Source organism: Raphanus sativus, chromosome 5 (assembly GCF_000801105.2).
Source record: "Raphanus sativus cultivar WK10039 chromosome 5, ASM80110v3, whole genome shotgun sequence".
In the NCBI taxonomy this organism is placed as follows: Eukaryota; Viridiplantae; Streptophyta; class Magnoliopsida; order Brassicales; family Brassicaceae; genus Raphanus; species Raphanus sativus.
Window position 1 is genome coordinate 2,575,139 of NC_079515.1, and position 16,003 is coordinate 2,591,141.

Here is a 16,003-nt window from a genome sequence, read left to right on the forward strand (position 1 = left end):
AAAAGATACGAAGAGAGATCATCATCATTACCCAGTCATTTCTAGGGAATAATCTCAATTTTCAAAAGAGATTTTGGGAATAATAATGTTACAATAATTGGTATTTTCATTTTGAGAAAAATATGTTAGTTCGTGCAACCATCAACATTACATCAAACCCTTTTGTTGCATTTAATTTTATTCACTTCATGGTCTCCATGTCATATCTTCGTCTTCTTTATTCATTTTAAAATCACCAAAGCATATTTCTTAGAGGAATGTGAGGCACACAAACATGAGAGCAACGAGATATGGACCCCATTTATTCATATCTATTAGTACATTATACTATTAAACAAGTAGTTTAGTTTGTCTATATTAACAGAAATAAATTCAGAAACCTAAACCTGAAAAAGTCCAATTCTCAAGGGGTCTCTTCAGCGCTTCGGATCCCGACGGTTTTGGTGTTGATTTCGTTTTTTCTTGACCTGGGTTTTTTGAGATCTTGACGCTAAAAACATATTAAGGTGAGAGGATAGAAGAGGTTTCTTGGGAGAGACGCAACCATTGTTTATGAAGGGTTATAAGGTTAATTTGCTTTGGATTCTCTCAGCAAAAATCAAGTTTAATCTCCAGATAATTCTTTATTTATCTGAATATATAATTCTTTTCTTCTTGTTAATGCAGACATTTTTTTTTTTTTTTTTGACTAAATAATGCAGACATTTATTGATCTTTAATCACAAGAATAAGAAGAAAAGAGAGATCAAAGGTCTTGAGAAAGGGTTCTTGGTAAGGGAAACAGAGAAGAAGATGAATTGCTTTTCATGCTTTTATTTCCATGAAAAGAAAAAATCTCCCAAAGGTTCAGATAATAGCCGCCGTAGAAATGGCGAGTTGACCGGTAGAGACAACAACAAAACACACCCTGGTAAGCTCAGAACATCGATATGTATATATATGCTTTCAGGTATTCAATGTTTATATTTCTGGATTTGTGGTCCTTTTGCAGAGATTCCAAATAAGACTGGGGATGAGCAGAACAAGAACAATGATGCAGAAAAAGAAATGACTAACAACATTGCTGCTCAAACGTTCACCTTTAGGGAGCTAGCTACTGCCACCAAGAATTTCAGACAAGAATGTCTGATCGGTGAAGGCGGCTTTGGAAGGGTTTACAAGGGGAAACTCGAAAAATGTGGCAAGGTTAGTACACCAACTAGTTTAAACATCTTTCTCCATCTTAATTGGACTAGCTGATCACAAAGGAGACCAATAGTTTAATGTAATCTCTAAACGTTAGAAAGATGTCTTAGTTTGGTTTAACTAGTTATGTTTCCCTAGGCTAAAAATACATACTATTGTATTAATCATTTTAGTACAAATCTGAATACGTTAATATATTTGATGAATCTTGTACATGAATTGATACAACAAGTGACTCAAGGGTTTTCTAATGGTTGTTTTGGATTCAGATTGTGGCAGTGAAGCAGTTAGATAGAAATGGTCTGCAAGGGAACAAAGAGTTCATCGTAGAAGTGTTGATGTTAAGTCTTTTGAATCATAAGCATCTCGTGAATCTCATTGGTTATTGTGCTGATGGAGACCAGAGACTTCTTGTCTACGAGTACATGTCTCGTGGTTCACTTGAAGACCATCTCCTCGGTAAAAAAAAACTACAAAACCTAAAGATCGGTATATTCACTACTTTTATTTGATCAGTTTCAAATATTTGATTCATTGATTGAAATGTTTACAGATCTAACACCTGACCAAGTACCGTTGGATTGGGACACAAGGATCAGAATCGCGCTAGGAGCCGCGATGGGTCTTGAATACTTGCATGACAAGGCAGATCCTCCGGTGATCTATAGAGATCTCAAGGCAGCTAATATCCTTTTGGACAGTGACTTCAACGCCAAGTTATCTGATTTTGGGCTAGCGAAGCTAGGTCCTGTCGGAGACAAACAGCATGTGTCTTCACGAGTTATGGGGACTTACGGGTACTGTGCTCCAGAGTATCAGAGAACCGGCCAGTTAACCATTAAATCTGATGTTTACAGCTTCGGGGTTGTGTTGTTGGAACTGATAACTGGACGAAGAGTTATTGATACGACCAGACCCAAAGATGAACAGAACCTAGTGACTTGGGTGAGTTTAGGCCTTGGCCCATTTTTGTTTTGAAAATTATATACACAAACATAAATATCTAAATTATATATGATTTTTTGAAAATTAATTTCTTTATTAAATTTCTAACCAAAATTTTCTAAATTATGAAATTTTTAAAATTAATTTCTAAATTATGAATTTATTAAATCAATTTCTTTATAATTTTTGAAAAATTTTAGGCACAACCAGTGTTCAAAGAACCGAGTAGGTTCCCGGAGTTAGCAGATCCAAGTCTGGAAGGAGTGTTCCCGGAGAAAGCACTTAACCAGGCAGTGGCTGTCGCTGCAATGTGTTTACAAGAAGAGGCCACGGTACGGCCACTCATGAGCGACGTTGTGACCGCTCTCGGTTTCTTGGGAACCGCTCCTGATGGCTCTATCTCTATTCCACGCTACGAAGACGTTTCCCCTCCTCAGCCGTCGGCTGAAACGTCCCGTGAGGATCCTGCGGCGGCTGAAGAACGGGAGAGAGCCGTGGCGGAGGCAATGGAGTGGGGAGTAGCTTCAAGGGCACATTCTCGGAACCCAAGTGCAGCACAGTCCCTAAATCCAAGTGCTGCACAGTCCCGGAACCCAAGTGCAGCACATTCCAGGAACCCAAGTGCTTCTTGATTATAATTTTTCTTTACATCTTTTTGTCTTTCTTGATTTGGTTGTTTTTCTTTTCCCTGGCTTCTTTTGTTTTTGAAGTTTTCAGAGAATAGTGATAGAAGTTGTTACCTTCATCTTCTTTGTGTTGGAATGTTCTGTTTTGTTTCCATGTGTATATTTCCAGCTGGGCTTTCATAGCTCGAGAATGCAAATTTCATACTTGGTTGCACGTCGATAGACAGAATAAATCGACCGCATCATAGGAAGCTGGGTCAAGGTGTTTCAAATTTGTATCAGATCATGAGGAATGATTTATAAAGCAGATATGAATATTATATGACATTAATAATTATTATAATACGTTATATACGAAAGTAATGTTTTCATAAAATATGAAATCATTATATTAATTTCTATAAGTTGTTTATATTTATTGTAATGTAGTATATAATATAAAAATATTAATCTAACATTATTACACTTTCTATTATGTTGCCATAAATTATTATTTGTAAGTGATATTAGTTAGTTATATATTTGTCTTTTATTTTAGATCTAACTAGAATAATTGAAAATTGAAATTTTTTAAACCAATCAAATTATAACATTTTTCTTATTTTTTTCTATAAATGATTGACACCTAAGACCATCTCTAATAATATTCTATAATTTCCTATATCTTTTTCTCTAAAGTGAATAACTCTATTATAAAGTTGGATTTGCTCTGGTGGTTTTGGTGTACTATAGAATAAATTATTAGAGCAAATTTAACTGTATGATAGAATTGTTGTATTTTAAAATGGAATACAAAAAGAGTTATAGAGTACTATTGAAAATGTTCTAAAGAAAACTTATTTTAAAGATTTCTCATTTGAATATACAGGAGGATAAGAGCGAATGTCGCAAGTTCGGAAATGTGATAGGCGTGAGTTAGACAGTCGAACCAGACCTAGCGAATAAACAAAAAATGGAAGATTAGTTTATAAGCCTATTCTGTATGTACACGTATAAATATAAACTTTGCTTACATATTACAAAGTTCCGCGCTGACCCAGTTTGTAAAAACTCTATTATAGTTGCTAAGGATGCACGCCAACGTTTCTTTTTTTTTTTTTTAATAAGGAACAAAACTGTATTTTTGAAGTCATCTTCTTCTTAACTTAAAATCTGCAACAACAATGGCTCCATTTTCTCAAAGCTTTTTTCACCCATTTACACACAACTTTATCATTTTATTACTTAATCCTATCAAAGTTTTACAGATCCTACTAAAATACATAAGATCTTGAGACAAAACAAAACCGATTTTTTTCTGAAAAATCTTATTTTATCATCGATAAAAGCTATTTTGCCACGGTGTTTGGCCGCCAAACGTATATTCTCCGGAAACGCGGTCGCCTAACCCGCGTTTTCAAACATATGGATTTAAACTAAAGGCAGAGAGAGGACTTGGTATCAAATGTATGATAGATTTGTCCAGGGTTGCTTACAAACTTTGGTTCACTTTGGATTGTATGGATCCGGAAAACTTTTAAATCGCTGTTATTTCTGGGATGTCAGTGATGAATCTGTTTGTTTATGTAAATGGTTTAAACTTCTCAAGTTTCAGCAGCAGACACTGTTTTTGTTTGATGATTGATTAAATATGGGTAATTAATTGAATATGGATAATTGATTGATGTGACAAGAGCATTATGTATTCAAGTTCTTGGTTTTCTTGACGTTCGATAATTATGTTATTACAACTACAAAAAATATTATAGACAATTTTATCGCCAACAATTATATTTATCGTATGATGATTTACGTTAGATTGCATCACGTAAACCGTCCTATAGGATCCATGCTTGACGGTATTTCTTCGCACATACTGCAGATTTTTTATAAGCATTTTCTCCTTTTAATTCTGTTTTCTCCGGGAATTAAAACTCAAATCTCATAATATAAAAGCATTGATAAACCATTTGGACAAAATTTTTAGATTTAATTGAGAAATATATTTTAATTATAGAAGAACACAAATAGCATGAAAAAGTGTGTCTCAAATAAGATATGTCTTCACATGTAATTAGAAAGACAAAATGTGTTTTCACATGTAAAATTTTCAGTAATTTTTATGTATTATTGATAATATTCTTTTACTTTTATTAATACATATAATATATGATAATATTATTTTAATATTTTCTTTTTATACAACAGCAAATGTTAGAAATACAAATCCCTGTTGACTTATTTAACCCCGTACAAAAGCTTCTGCAGTTAGCTCCTTGATCTATACCCGAATCTACACATGGACCGTAGCATGTTTTCGAAAGTTTTACGCCAATATCTGTTCAAACAATAATAAACAATACAATATTAAAATTAAGTAGCAATTAATATATTAGTACAACGAAAATTAAGTGTCAAAGTAGTATTCTAGTACCCGGAACAATATCAATGCAATGAACATTTGATATCACGAAGAAAATAGCGAAACAAAATGCGATTAATAAATTTTTGGAGAGAACCATATTGTAGGATTGGTTTCTAAATTGTTTGACTCTTTTTTTTTTGTTAAAGTAAATTGTTTGACTCTTCTATTTTACTTTATATTGACATAAACTTTCATAAGACATAAACTTTCATAAAGTAATGCATATTTATATTGACATAAACTTTCACAAGAGGAATTTTTTAAAGAAGATCTTTCAATTAATTTTCTTGGATTCTATCAAAATAATATAAGTGATATCCTTCAATTAATTTTCTTAAAGAAGGTCTTTCAAATAGTTTTCTTGGATTCTGTTCAAAATAATATAAGTGATTCCTTACCTAATTTCATATGAATCTTTTATATTATTTCAAATTATCTTATCAAGATATAATTTGTATATTTTAAAATAGTAATAGATATAAAATATTTTTATTGTGGACGAAATATTTTCACTAACCTTGATCTATATAACTTTGCAACATAAATTTATTTTATTATATTATTTACATTATTTTAATAAATTTTCATTCATATTAGATGCGTTCATGGTTATTAAACAACTAGTTATGAAATTTAATTACCAGTACTTGTTTCATTTTAAACTTTTATTTTTAATTAAATTTTGTTTTTGTAAGAGCTTGATAAATTATGCACAAAATATATTCATTTTTATAAATAAATAAATAAATTATGTACCATATATATAGTATAATATATTCATTTTTAGATCTTGTTATTTGTGTTTTTGCTAATATATTCATATTGTTATTCCAATCATTAATAAAAATATATTATGATTTTTTTTTCTTTGAATAGAAACACAAATATGGCAAACTGCATAATAAGGTAAAAATTTAAATATGTTCACATCATTTTTAATATTAATTTGAAAATAAGATCAGAGATAAATTTTTTTTTTTGAAAGTCTGTGTTGATTATTATCGATTAATTATGCTATTACAATGATGAGAATATTACAAAGACGATTTACAGCCGACAATTCTATCACCCTGTGAGAATACACGTCTGACTGCACACTCTGAGCCGTCCTATGAGATTTATATTCGATGGTACGCCATGCACCAAGCTGAAGATCTCCGGTAACCTGTTTCTCATAATCTACATAATTTGGTATTTTCTGGAGTTTGAACCCCAGATCTCCGGATGTAGAAGTAATTGAACCCTTGGAGCATCTCCAATGTAAAACTCTATATTTTACTCTAAAATAGAGTAAACGTGAATATGGGGTAAAAATGCTCCAATCCTATTTCATTTTCCATTCTATAATGGAGTAATGAACAAACAAAAAATAGATTACTCCATTTATGGAGTAAATTTCATTATGGAGTGGGATATGGAGTTGGGTTGGAGCATACCTTACTCCATATTCACTTTTACTTCATTTTGGAGAAAAAAATGGAGTTGAGTTGGAGATGCCTTTAGTTAAACTACTGGACCAAGAGGGCTTCCACATAGATAAATATTTAAAATGACAATTATTTCAATAAAGACTAAAATATGTTTTAAAATCCTTCTTCTATTATTTTCCCTTGTAGTCCGAGGAATCTCAAGATCAGTCCTGAATGTGTCCTTGGAAAGCCATAACGAGAAGTTATATAGCAACACATAATCCCCATAAAGCGAGCAAACTTATCTCTCCATGCAACCCAACTATCTACTTCCACAAGTCATTTTCTGAACTCCGAAGCCAGATTCCAAATGTATGTACAAAGGCAAGAAACGCTAGATATACGAAGTGTCTCTATGTCTTTATCATTGATCTTGATAGGGTGAGAGATCTGTGAGCGCAAGTTTTGTTATTCCCTCACTAACAAAGAGACAAGTCAAGTAAAGTATGGAGATGGTTATTAGGTCTTATATACATCTTTGCCGTTGCCACCGATTTGGATCGCTGCCAGCTTCGTAGTCCAGTCAGTGGTGGACGCTGGGGTCTCTCCCTTCTTGATCACTTTCATTTGTAATTCTCTCTTCGTCGTTTACCTTCCTCTCTTTGAGATCGGTCGGTATCTCGAAGATGCGGCGTATGGTAGAAGTTTGCTGTTTCGGAGAGACAAAAGTTCTCATTTCCTGGAACTGGTCGAATCAGACAAGGCTGTTTTGCTTGGTCAAGGTGATGCGAAGTGAGATGGATTGGAAAGTTTAGAGCTTAGAGCAAAGGGTTAGACGAGAAGGGACGTTGGACGCGGATGCGTGTTGCCAAAGTTAGCCTTGTGATATGTCCGTTTTGGTTCTTGGCACAGCTCGCTTCCAATCTCTCTCTCAAGTACACGACCGTTACGGTAAAGAACATTGCAAACTCACCCTCATTGCTCTGTTCCGGAGACGATGATGATGAAAGAAGCGGCCGGTTCAGTATGGCGCAGCTCCTCGGGTTTCTAGGTCTCTTCAACTTCTTTAACGTCCTACCTGCTGCTCTGATACTCAACTTCACGAAGTGAGAACGCTTCAACGCACTAACCTTGAAAGAGTTGAATCTGGTTGTTGGCAAAGGTATAATATAAGATCAAGTTCTAGTTGGATTTGATGTTGTGATGTTTTGTTTTGGCGTTTTCATGTTTAATGTGCTCAGTAACTATCTATGGGCAAAGGCAGTACTTTTTTTTGACAACGACCACGGTGGCGTCAGCCGGGCTGACCATACAGGTTCCACTGGCACAGCTATTGTAGACAGCTTATCAGGGAACAAACCAAGCTTCACCAACTTCATTGGTGCTGCAGCTGTTATGGTAGGCTTTGCAGGCATCAATAATCCTTCAGAGTTGTTTTACAGATCCAAACAGACATCTATTGAGATAGACCAGGAACATCGTTCACGGATCCTCCTCAGGTTGTGTCGGATAGGATAGGAGTAGATTCTTCTGACCCTAGTGTCCTAACTGTTCCTAATTCAACAGCCATGATGCTTGTTTCCTGATTTTTTGATATATACGAATGTAGTTGGAAAAAATAGTAATAAAAATCGTTCAAAATCATGGACTCGGTTTCAATACAACAGCAAGATAAACGGTTTAATCTGGTTTTATTATAGACTAGGCAGATATATTGAGATGTCCATACTTTTGCATCACTCTTTTGGTGGCCATGGCAGCTGCTTCACTTGCTCTTAGTGTGCCTTGCGCCATGAGAGCTGCAAACTCACGGGTAATCTCTTCCTGAATCTTGGTCCTAGCATCACCCAATGGATCCTCCTTCACCTTCTCTTTACTAGAAGAAGCTTGAGCAACAGCAGGTGCCACTTTTTCAGCTGGAACCGAGGTTTTGGCATCCTCAGACTTCGAGTTATTCTCCTTGGGCTTGCTCGGTAGTTTTGGACCTTCATCCTTGCCAAAAGCACCAAAAGGCTGTGCCTGAGGCCTAAACTGGGGAGCGTTAGGAACAGCGCCGGCTCTCAGAGTCGTCTCCAGGTTTTGAATCATAGGCACTGCAAAAAAGAAATTAAGATCAGCAGAGAGATAAAAAACCCAAAAACAGATTGCGAATAACTTACTTATAAGACCACCCATGGGGCTGTTCATGACCTCGTTCGGAAGGTCGAGAATGTACTCTGGAATCCCTTTACCGACCAGAAACTGAGCGACCTCGTTGCTGAAGTTGTTACAGTTGTGAGCCAGCAGATTGTATGATTCAGCAGTGTAACGTGGACTGATCTCCTCCAAGTACATCTCGAACACATCTTTAGGAACATGTGTTTCACCCAGCTCTACCGTTCGCAGCGGTGCTCCGTATGGGGTGGTTCCAGCAGGCAGATGCTGGATGCCTCCTCCGAAAAAGTATTCACTTCCATACACAACCACTCCCGTATGCCTGATAAAGGGATATACATAGCTCACATGTTATTATTACCAGCTTACACATCGTAGAAGAAGAATCTCATATACGAGAAGGATTCAAGGTAAGGGAACTCAAAAGTAAAAGAGAATACAAAATCAAACTATTCATGTCTTTGACGCATACATACACACATGTCAATATCTAACACAGGATAGCTCACACCCTCTTCTGCGACTGACTAGTGTAAAGCCTTAACCCCAAGTTAATGCAACACTATCGAACTAAAATCAGCTTTCTTGCAAAACTTGTAAGAACATTTATAAGAGAGAGAACTCACCAGACACCTTCGATAACCTTCCCTAAAAATGAAGCAGAGAGCTGGCGTGCCAAGCCTCGGCTTAGGTCGTAGACATTCAACGTGACCTTGTGCGCTTCCTGCCATGTTAATATATATATCTCACCAATTCAATTCAAACTAACAACGAAGGAACTCAATTGACTTCAAAACAGAGATGAAAAGAAAAGAAAGAGAATCATACCTCAGCCATTCTCGGAAACAAAAGCTCTAAAACAACCGTGAAATAGAGTTAACTACCTGAAAAAGATAATTAGAGAAAGCTCGAAATCAATACTCCCGGACGAGATCTAAGATCGAAATATCAAATCCAGAAACAATTATAGAAAGGAGTAGCCGCAAATAGAAAAAGAAAGAATCCAAATCTAGAAAAGAAGAAATCGAGAAACTACGAATCCTAAATCGGGACATGTGATTGGTAAAATAGATTTGTGATAAACGAAGGAGAGAAGAGAGAAGAGAGAGAGATAACATACGATAACTAATGAACGGAAATCGCTGCTCTTTCTTCCTCCAGCAAGCTCGGAATACAATTCGATATCTGGGACGATAACAGGAGAGGTTTGTTTGTTTGTTTATAAAGGCAACCGACCGAAACCCAAAAACGTCGTCGTAAAAGCGACGCGGACTTTTTCTATGCCGTTCTAGAATGTACTACCACCCACTAAGATATTGACACGTTTTTCTCCTAACCAAATGGGGACGGTTCGACCGGCCAGAATACTTGGAAGTTAAAACGTTACAAAAAAAAGTCAATGGTCTTTTTTGTTTGAGACATGATAAAAGGATTTAGACAACATCAATTTACAAGGATTACACAGATTGTATCACTCGTATTTATATCAACACCATTTTATTTTTGCTAACTGATTCCCATTGTATAATGTAGTCACCCTTCACCAAAAGACAATACTAAGACAGATTTGTTAACTCCCAAAATAAATCTGGTACAGACGCACAAGACAAATTCGAAAAAATATGACAACAGAAGAAAAACAAAAACGCCTGATCTTTAGGACAACCATTCTGATTAGGCAAATCAAAGTCATCACTTGGAAAAGATGTATAGAAAACAAATAAAAAAAAAAATTCAAAGGTAGTGCTTCTGTAATTTTCCAAAACAACACATTATGCCCCAGAAGCAGACCGCAATGATCCTGAAACTTCTGCCTGTGATACCAATAAACGGCTTAAGAAGAAGATTCTGAGCTCATGAGTTCTTTAAATAGTTCAGAGAGGCGCATTTTGTCACCCAAGTTGTCTGGAAAAAAAAAAGGAAGCGTTGAACATGTGACCTTGAGACTCTTAAGTACAGCATGTATTGCTATGACATGGAATGGAATAAAGGTTTCTAACCATTGTGAACTATTATGCATTTTGTTGGATCTGGCGGTGAAGTTGCAGAATCCAGTCAACATAACTAGTCGAACCGCCCATCTGGTCTTCAATGAGATGTCGGAGGAGAAGGAAGCCTTCTCGGGGTTGTTCTCCTTGCCTCACTAGGAAACACATGGGATGATATGACGGATCATTCTCCCTCACTTTCTTTATCAGCCTCATTAGCTTCTTCGACATCCCATTCTCTTGCTCTTCCAATGTAACCTAAGTCCCACCAAATAAGAAAGACACGCATGTAGATAAATAATTGCATGTCATGTATGTTCATAAGTTCATATGCAAATATGGATGTAGATTAAAAGAGTATACCCTTGAGAGCTCTGCTGCAAAGTCAGCCCCAAGAAGATTTTTAGCAATGTCAGGTGAAAGCATACGGCCAAACCACAAAACCAATCGAAAACCATCATCATATATGTAAAGGCCTCTAGAATCCAAACTCTCTGCAGCCAGAGGCAATCTCCTTAGTACGTCTTTAAGGTCATCAATGTCTGCTGATGGCTGCAAACATGCGAATTCGTAAATGATTTAGAATTCTCGGGAAAAAGATGTTTGATAATGTACATTGAGATACAGATGCACAAAACCTTTAAGAGCCACTCATCAACACGGAATAAACTGGGATATAACAGCTTTAATAGCTTTTTGACAGGCAGAGCCATCATGGTGAAGCCTGCCGCACAGCGCTCGTCAAGTGAAGCGTCAGCAGGTCCACCTTGAAGAGGAGTGGACTTACAAATTGCCAATCCGTACAGTGGCAATAACTTCAGAGACTCCGGGTATATTAATCTAGACCCCAACCGATGCTGCACCGCGTGAAGATTACGATATTCTCTGAGAGCTTTAACAATCTTTTGCTGTATGACATTCCGTGCATCATCCAATTTTGAGGATAAGGTTTTCTCAATTGCTGCAGAATTAAAAAGGCCATTAAAGAGTATCCAAAGCAACAAATGATGCTACTGGGAAAAATTGAATGTTATCGTACCTAATCTAGAATATACAGAGACAATGGAACCGGTGTCTGCTTGTCTATACATCTCTCCAAGATCTGTAACCACTGGTGCAGCAGCTGTGTGTACCCTTATACGCCTCTCTCCGCAAGAAGCAGTGTATCTTAGTTTTGTTAAGGATTGCTAAAACCAAATGATGTGTTGTCCCAGCTAAAAATCAAACTAGATATGATTAAAATATCAACTATTCAAGGATACAGTAAAGCGACTTGGAAATACACCGTCGGAGTTGTAAGCAATGTCTCTTCCAGTGTTAGCTGCATTGCATATGCTTTGTCACAGTCGACAGCAGGAAGAGCAAGCAGGTCAGTAGACCTTAGCATGAAATTCCCATGGTAGGACGAGAATCGAATTCCTGCATAACCAAATATATAAGTTCACATGTAGCATACCAACGAATTAACAAATCTTAAGTGACATAACGGGTAACACAAATGAATATTGTATCATAAACTGTAAAACCTTTTCCACATCTTATTCGCATAACGGATTCCCACGCAGTTTCTCTTGTCAGGTCTCTAGCCAGCTCGTGTCTTAACTTGTCTCCATGGATAGACGATTGGAAGCCTGGATAGTAGTACACCTGTCCTCCAGTGTATTTTGCCAGAGTCCCTACACAAACCAATGCATTTTACTACAAAAACTAATAAAGCATTCGCATTTAAAACATCAAATATTTAACGGGGAGAAAAAGGCCCCACTGGTTACACATTGACTCCACACCCTTTGATGAAAAAAACCAGTGACATGTAACGTTCACGTACCTAAGGAGGCAATATCAGTGTACTTATCACTGAACGCGTAAACATTAATTCCTATCTGGAACTTGGTACAATCTGCAGCCATTTGTTTATAGAAGGTATCTTCAGCTACTCTTAAAGTATATTCTTTGTCAGTTCCATAGATGCGAGGATCATCTCCGCGCAACTTTAAACGCCCAACACCAAGAGAAGGTAACGAGTTCTGGAAAATTAGCAACTTGCCACCAAGTTGATTCTGAAATAGACAGAGAAAACAGAGTCAACTACAAACCAATACAAATTCCAGATGAAATTCCATATAAGACTCTCAGATCAAATGAATTATTTGATTTTCATTTGACATGGCAGAATAGTAACTAACCATAACCATGTACGCCGCTTTGAGGGCTGGACCAAAAGCCGATTCCACATTGACATTATCTCGAAACATCAGAGGCAGACTGTCCAAAAAGGCTTCCACTACATTTCTAGACTCAGATAGATTGACAAGGAGATCATCCGGTAATGGGACAAATATATCATCTAGATCCGAGACGACCATCATTTGCGGCTGACTCAAAGATGACTGCATCGCCAAGGCCCAAAATTAATATATGATAAAGATTAGAGTATTTCAGAACAAAAATTCCTGGGTATTTACAATTCTATTACCTTCATGTTGTAAAAATGTAAAGTGCTGTCATAAGTAATAAATCCAATTTGAGTTCTGGGATAACCAGGCAGGTTATCCAAACAAGACTTAATCGTTTGAGTAGCAACCTGCCAAAGGAGAAAAAGGGTCAGCATGAGATCTAAATTTCACAGCATGCCTCTAAAGGCGAGAGCATGTCTAATCTAGTCTAGATCCACTGATACGTAGTATATTCAGATTAAAGTAAGCATTGAGGTTTGTACTAACCGAGGAAGAAAAATGTAATGCTGAACAAATTACAAGGTGGAGTATTAAAATACAACATGCTTACCTCAAGCATCCCACTTTTAGTAGCAGAAAATGAAACATCGATGAGGAAGAAGTAGATTGGTGGCATCGGAGGCCGAACCATGTATTCTGTTGGAGCAATGATTTCAACACTTCCCTTTGTCAGCTCAGGCCTTTGATCCATGTCCATTCTTCGGCCAGTAGCATCTAAGTGTGAGAAGTATTCACCAGGCACTGAACAAGAAATTAGTCCATAACTTTCATATTCATCTAATAAAAATATGCCTGAAAGTACTGAACATGGAAACATGCTCCAATAGTTTATGGAAATTAAAAGACATTCCAGTGACATTCCAATGACTGGCCAAATTGCATATCAGATGCACAGGTATATTGACATGGATGACATTCCACCACAATACAAAAAAAAACATACACAACACCAAAAATAGTTCCTTGTAACTTTCACCAGATCCATTTTAATCCTACAGATTAGACAAACACAACTGGAAAAAACTAGCCATTAAGAAAAAATCACAGAGAAAGAAACTGCACGACCATTAGACAAGGCATATTCAATTAAGAACGACGTTCTATACCAGTTTGGTTAACAAAACCGATCCTGAAGATTCGGAAAACTTACCATCATTAAGCATAGAACAAATATTACACCGCCACTTTCTTCCAGAATCAGTAAAAGTAACATAAGGATTCACATAGGTACGGCATCTTCTGCAGCGGATGATACCACTTGAGCCAAAATCAATAAGTGGTACTTCCTCCTGAATCAAAATAAGAGGAAGCATTTAAAGAGCTCCAGATTATCAAAACATGAAAGAATTTAAAAGACTTGATTGTTAGCTTGAAGAATACTAACCCCTTCAGGAGCCTCAGCAAGTGGACAAACCACAGCTCCTAGAGGCAAATGCCACCTCGACGCCAGAGACTGGGAATTTGGAATCGCACTAGTTGTCAGCCGCAGATATCTAGAATGACAATTCATGGGGTACGCTTCAGAAAACGAACTTGGCTCCACGTCACCTTCCAATGGCCTTGGGAATGAGGTATGATCAAGTCCTGGCTCAAGCGACCCGGGAATATTTGAAAGGGAAAGCGAATTGAAATCTTCAACCAAACCTTGAACGTTACTGGTAGGAGGCGCATAGCCTGGATGCAGATTCTGCTGTCCTGGGTGCTGACCAAAACCTCCTGTCTGAGGAGGATACGATGAGACTGTAGACGGAGGACCCTGAGGTAGAGACTGGAACGGCTTTGGGGGACCCTGTGAGACCTGATTGCTGGGATAACCAGGATAAGACGGATTAACTGGAGGCATGGACTGTTGAAAACCAGGACCAGGGGGAGAAGCAAATCCTCCTCCAGGTAAACCAGAAGTCATACTCTGCGGAGGAGGTCCCATTGTCACAGGCGCCATTGGTTGCTGCGGGCGAAAAGACATCGGAGGCGATAAGTGACCTGCAAGAGTTTGAGGTGGTGGTGGAGCACTATGAGGAGGAGGAGGAGTTGGAAACCGCTGAAAAGAACCGCCACCAGGAGGACCACCATAAGCTGGTGAAGGAAACGAATTCGAAGATGGCTGTGGAGGAGGACCTGGAAGTCTACTCCCTGGAACCTGAGAAACCAAAGGAGCTTGGCCAGGCCTCATCACACCCCCCGTTAGTGGTGGAGCCATAGGAGGACCAGAAGGTGCGAAAGGCCTTATAGGTGGTCTAAAACCAACCGTCTCTGGTCCTCCGGATTGAGGTCGAACCCCTGGCGGCGGAGCAGATGCGAATGGAGACGAGGACGGAGGCCTAGCTGGAAAATTCCGATTCTCTGTATTCATTATCGCTTGCAAAGCTTAACAACTGAAACTGTTGACGACGGTTATAGGCAAACACTCGAAGCAAGGGGGAGCAGATCAATTACGATTCCTAGATTCTTCTACCTAAGAAGAACTCATCTAGTTCCCCGTTCACAGATCCGCCTCTGAGGAATCGATAGTTTTACTGCAAATTTTTCAAAACTGGCAACTTCTGAAATGACCTTTTCGTCTCTTTTCTCAAGACGATCGTCTACTATGATTCAGATCGAGAAACGTATAGAGAAACTCTCTCTCTCTCTCCGATCCCTTCTTCTGGAGCTCGGAAAGATCTGGATCAATCAATCACCGTTGAAAATGAGCTTAAGGAATTCTAAATTGAAATGATTTTTTTTTTTGCATATGGTTAGAGCGCGAACACACTACCTTAAAGTGAGAGAGAGAAAAGCTCGAGAGAGAGAATCTGCGGAGCACGAAACTGATTCTACAGCAGCGATCGGATTTCAGATCGTGACCCCTGAGAAGATTTGACACGTAACTGGAGACAACATTGCGCGGCGAAGGAGACGATGTGGTATTTGATATGGGCCGTGGCTTTACCGGTTTGTTTGTATCGTTATAGGCTCCACCTGACTGGGCCGAGAGAAACTGGGCATTTGGTTTTATAGTCAAAGATAGTGAGGCCTCTCTATCCTCATTATAAAAAAGAGTAATGCCAAATGGTCG

General features: G+C 37.8%; 4 protein-coding genes across 5 annotated transcripts; 2 read left to right on the forward strand and 2 right to left on the reverse strand.

Moving 5' to 3' along the window:
- The first annotated feature begins 396 nt into the window (after window positions 1-396).
- Window positions 397-2,899, forward strand: LOC108857051 (probable serine/threonine-protein kinase PBL26). 2 transcript variants are annotated; one of them, XM_018630974.2, is made up of 6 exons: window positions 397-567; window positions 702-910; window positions 992-1,185; window positions 1,455-1,644; window positions 1,739-2,130; window positions 2,331-2,898. In XM_018630974.2, the coding sequence occupies exons 2-6, from the start codon at window positions 793-795 to the stop codon at window positions 2,760-2,762; spliced, it is 1,326 nt and encodes a 441-aa protein (XP_018486476.1). In that variant the 5' UTR covers window positions 397-567; window positions 702-792; the 3' UTR covers window positions 2,763-2,898. The 2 variants fall into 2 exon arrangements, with proteins under 2 accessions (XP_018486476.1, XP_056842450.1); XM_056986470.1 differs by lacking the exon at window positions 397-567 and having other exon boundaries at window positions 707-910; window positions 2,331-2,899.
- A 4,528-nt stretch (window positions 2,900-7,427) lies between these two features.
- On the forward strand, window positions 7,428-8,155 carry LOC108857926 (uncharacterized). The gene is given in 4 exon segments (XM_057010574.1): window positions 7,428-7,838; window positions 7,840-7,896; window positions 7,899-8,034; window positions 8,037-8,155. Coding segments are annotated over 4 exon segments (723 nt in total).
- Window positions 8,156-8,175: 20 nt separating this feature from the next.
- On the reverse strand, window positions 8,176-9,947 carry LOC108861688 (uncharacterized). Its single transcript, XM_018635618.2, has 5 exons — window positions 9,844-9,947; window positions 9,552-9,607; window positions 9,350-9,447; window positions 8,729-9,045; window positions 8,176-8,662 (listed from the first exon to the last, which is right to left on the reverse strand). The coding sequence occupies exons 2-5, from the start codon at window positions 9,558-9,560 to the stop codon at window positions 8,271-8,273; spliced, it is 816 nt and encodes a 271-aa protein (XP_018491120.1). The 5' UTR covers window positions 9,561-9,607; window positions 9,844-9,947; the 3' UTR covers window positions 8,176-8,270.
- A 325-nt stretch (window positions 9,948-10,272) lies between these two features.
- On the reverse strand, window positions 10,273-15,862 carry LOC108861687 (protein transport protein SEC24 A). The gene is made up of 14 exons (XM_018635616.2): window positions 15,704-15,862; window positions 14,333-15,609; window positions 14,099-14,237; window positions 13,499-13,689; window positions 13,188-13,295; window positions 12,898-13,101; window positions 12,540-12,771; window positions 12,238-12,387; window positions 11,974-12,130; window positions 11,751-11,878; window positions 11,350-11,672; window positions 11,075-11,263; window positions 10,724-10,969; window positions 10,273-10,628 (listed from the first exon to the last, which is right to left on the reverse strand). Exons 2-13 carry the CDS (start codon window positions 15,299-15,301, stop codon window positions 10,736-10,738), a joined length of 3,024 nt encoding a protein of 1,007 aa, XP_018491118.2. The 5' UTR covers window positions 15,302-15,609; window positions 15,704-15,862; the 3' UTR covers window positions 10,273-10,628; window positions 10,724-10,735.
- Between the last annotated feature and the right edge of the window lie 141 nt (window positions 15,863-16,003).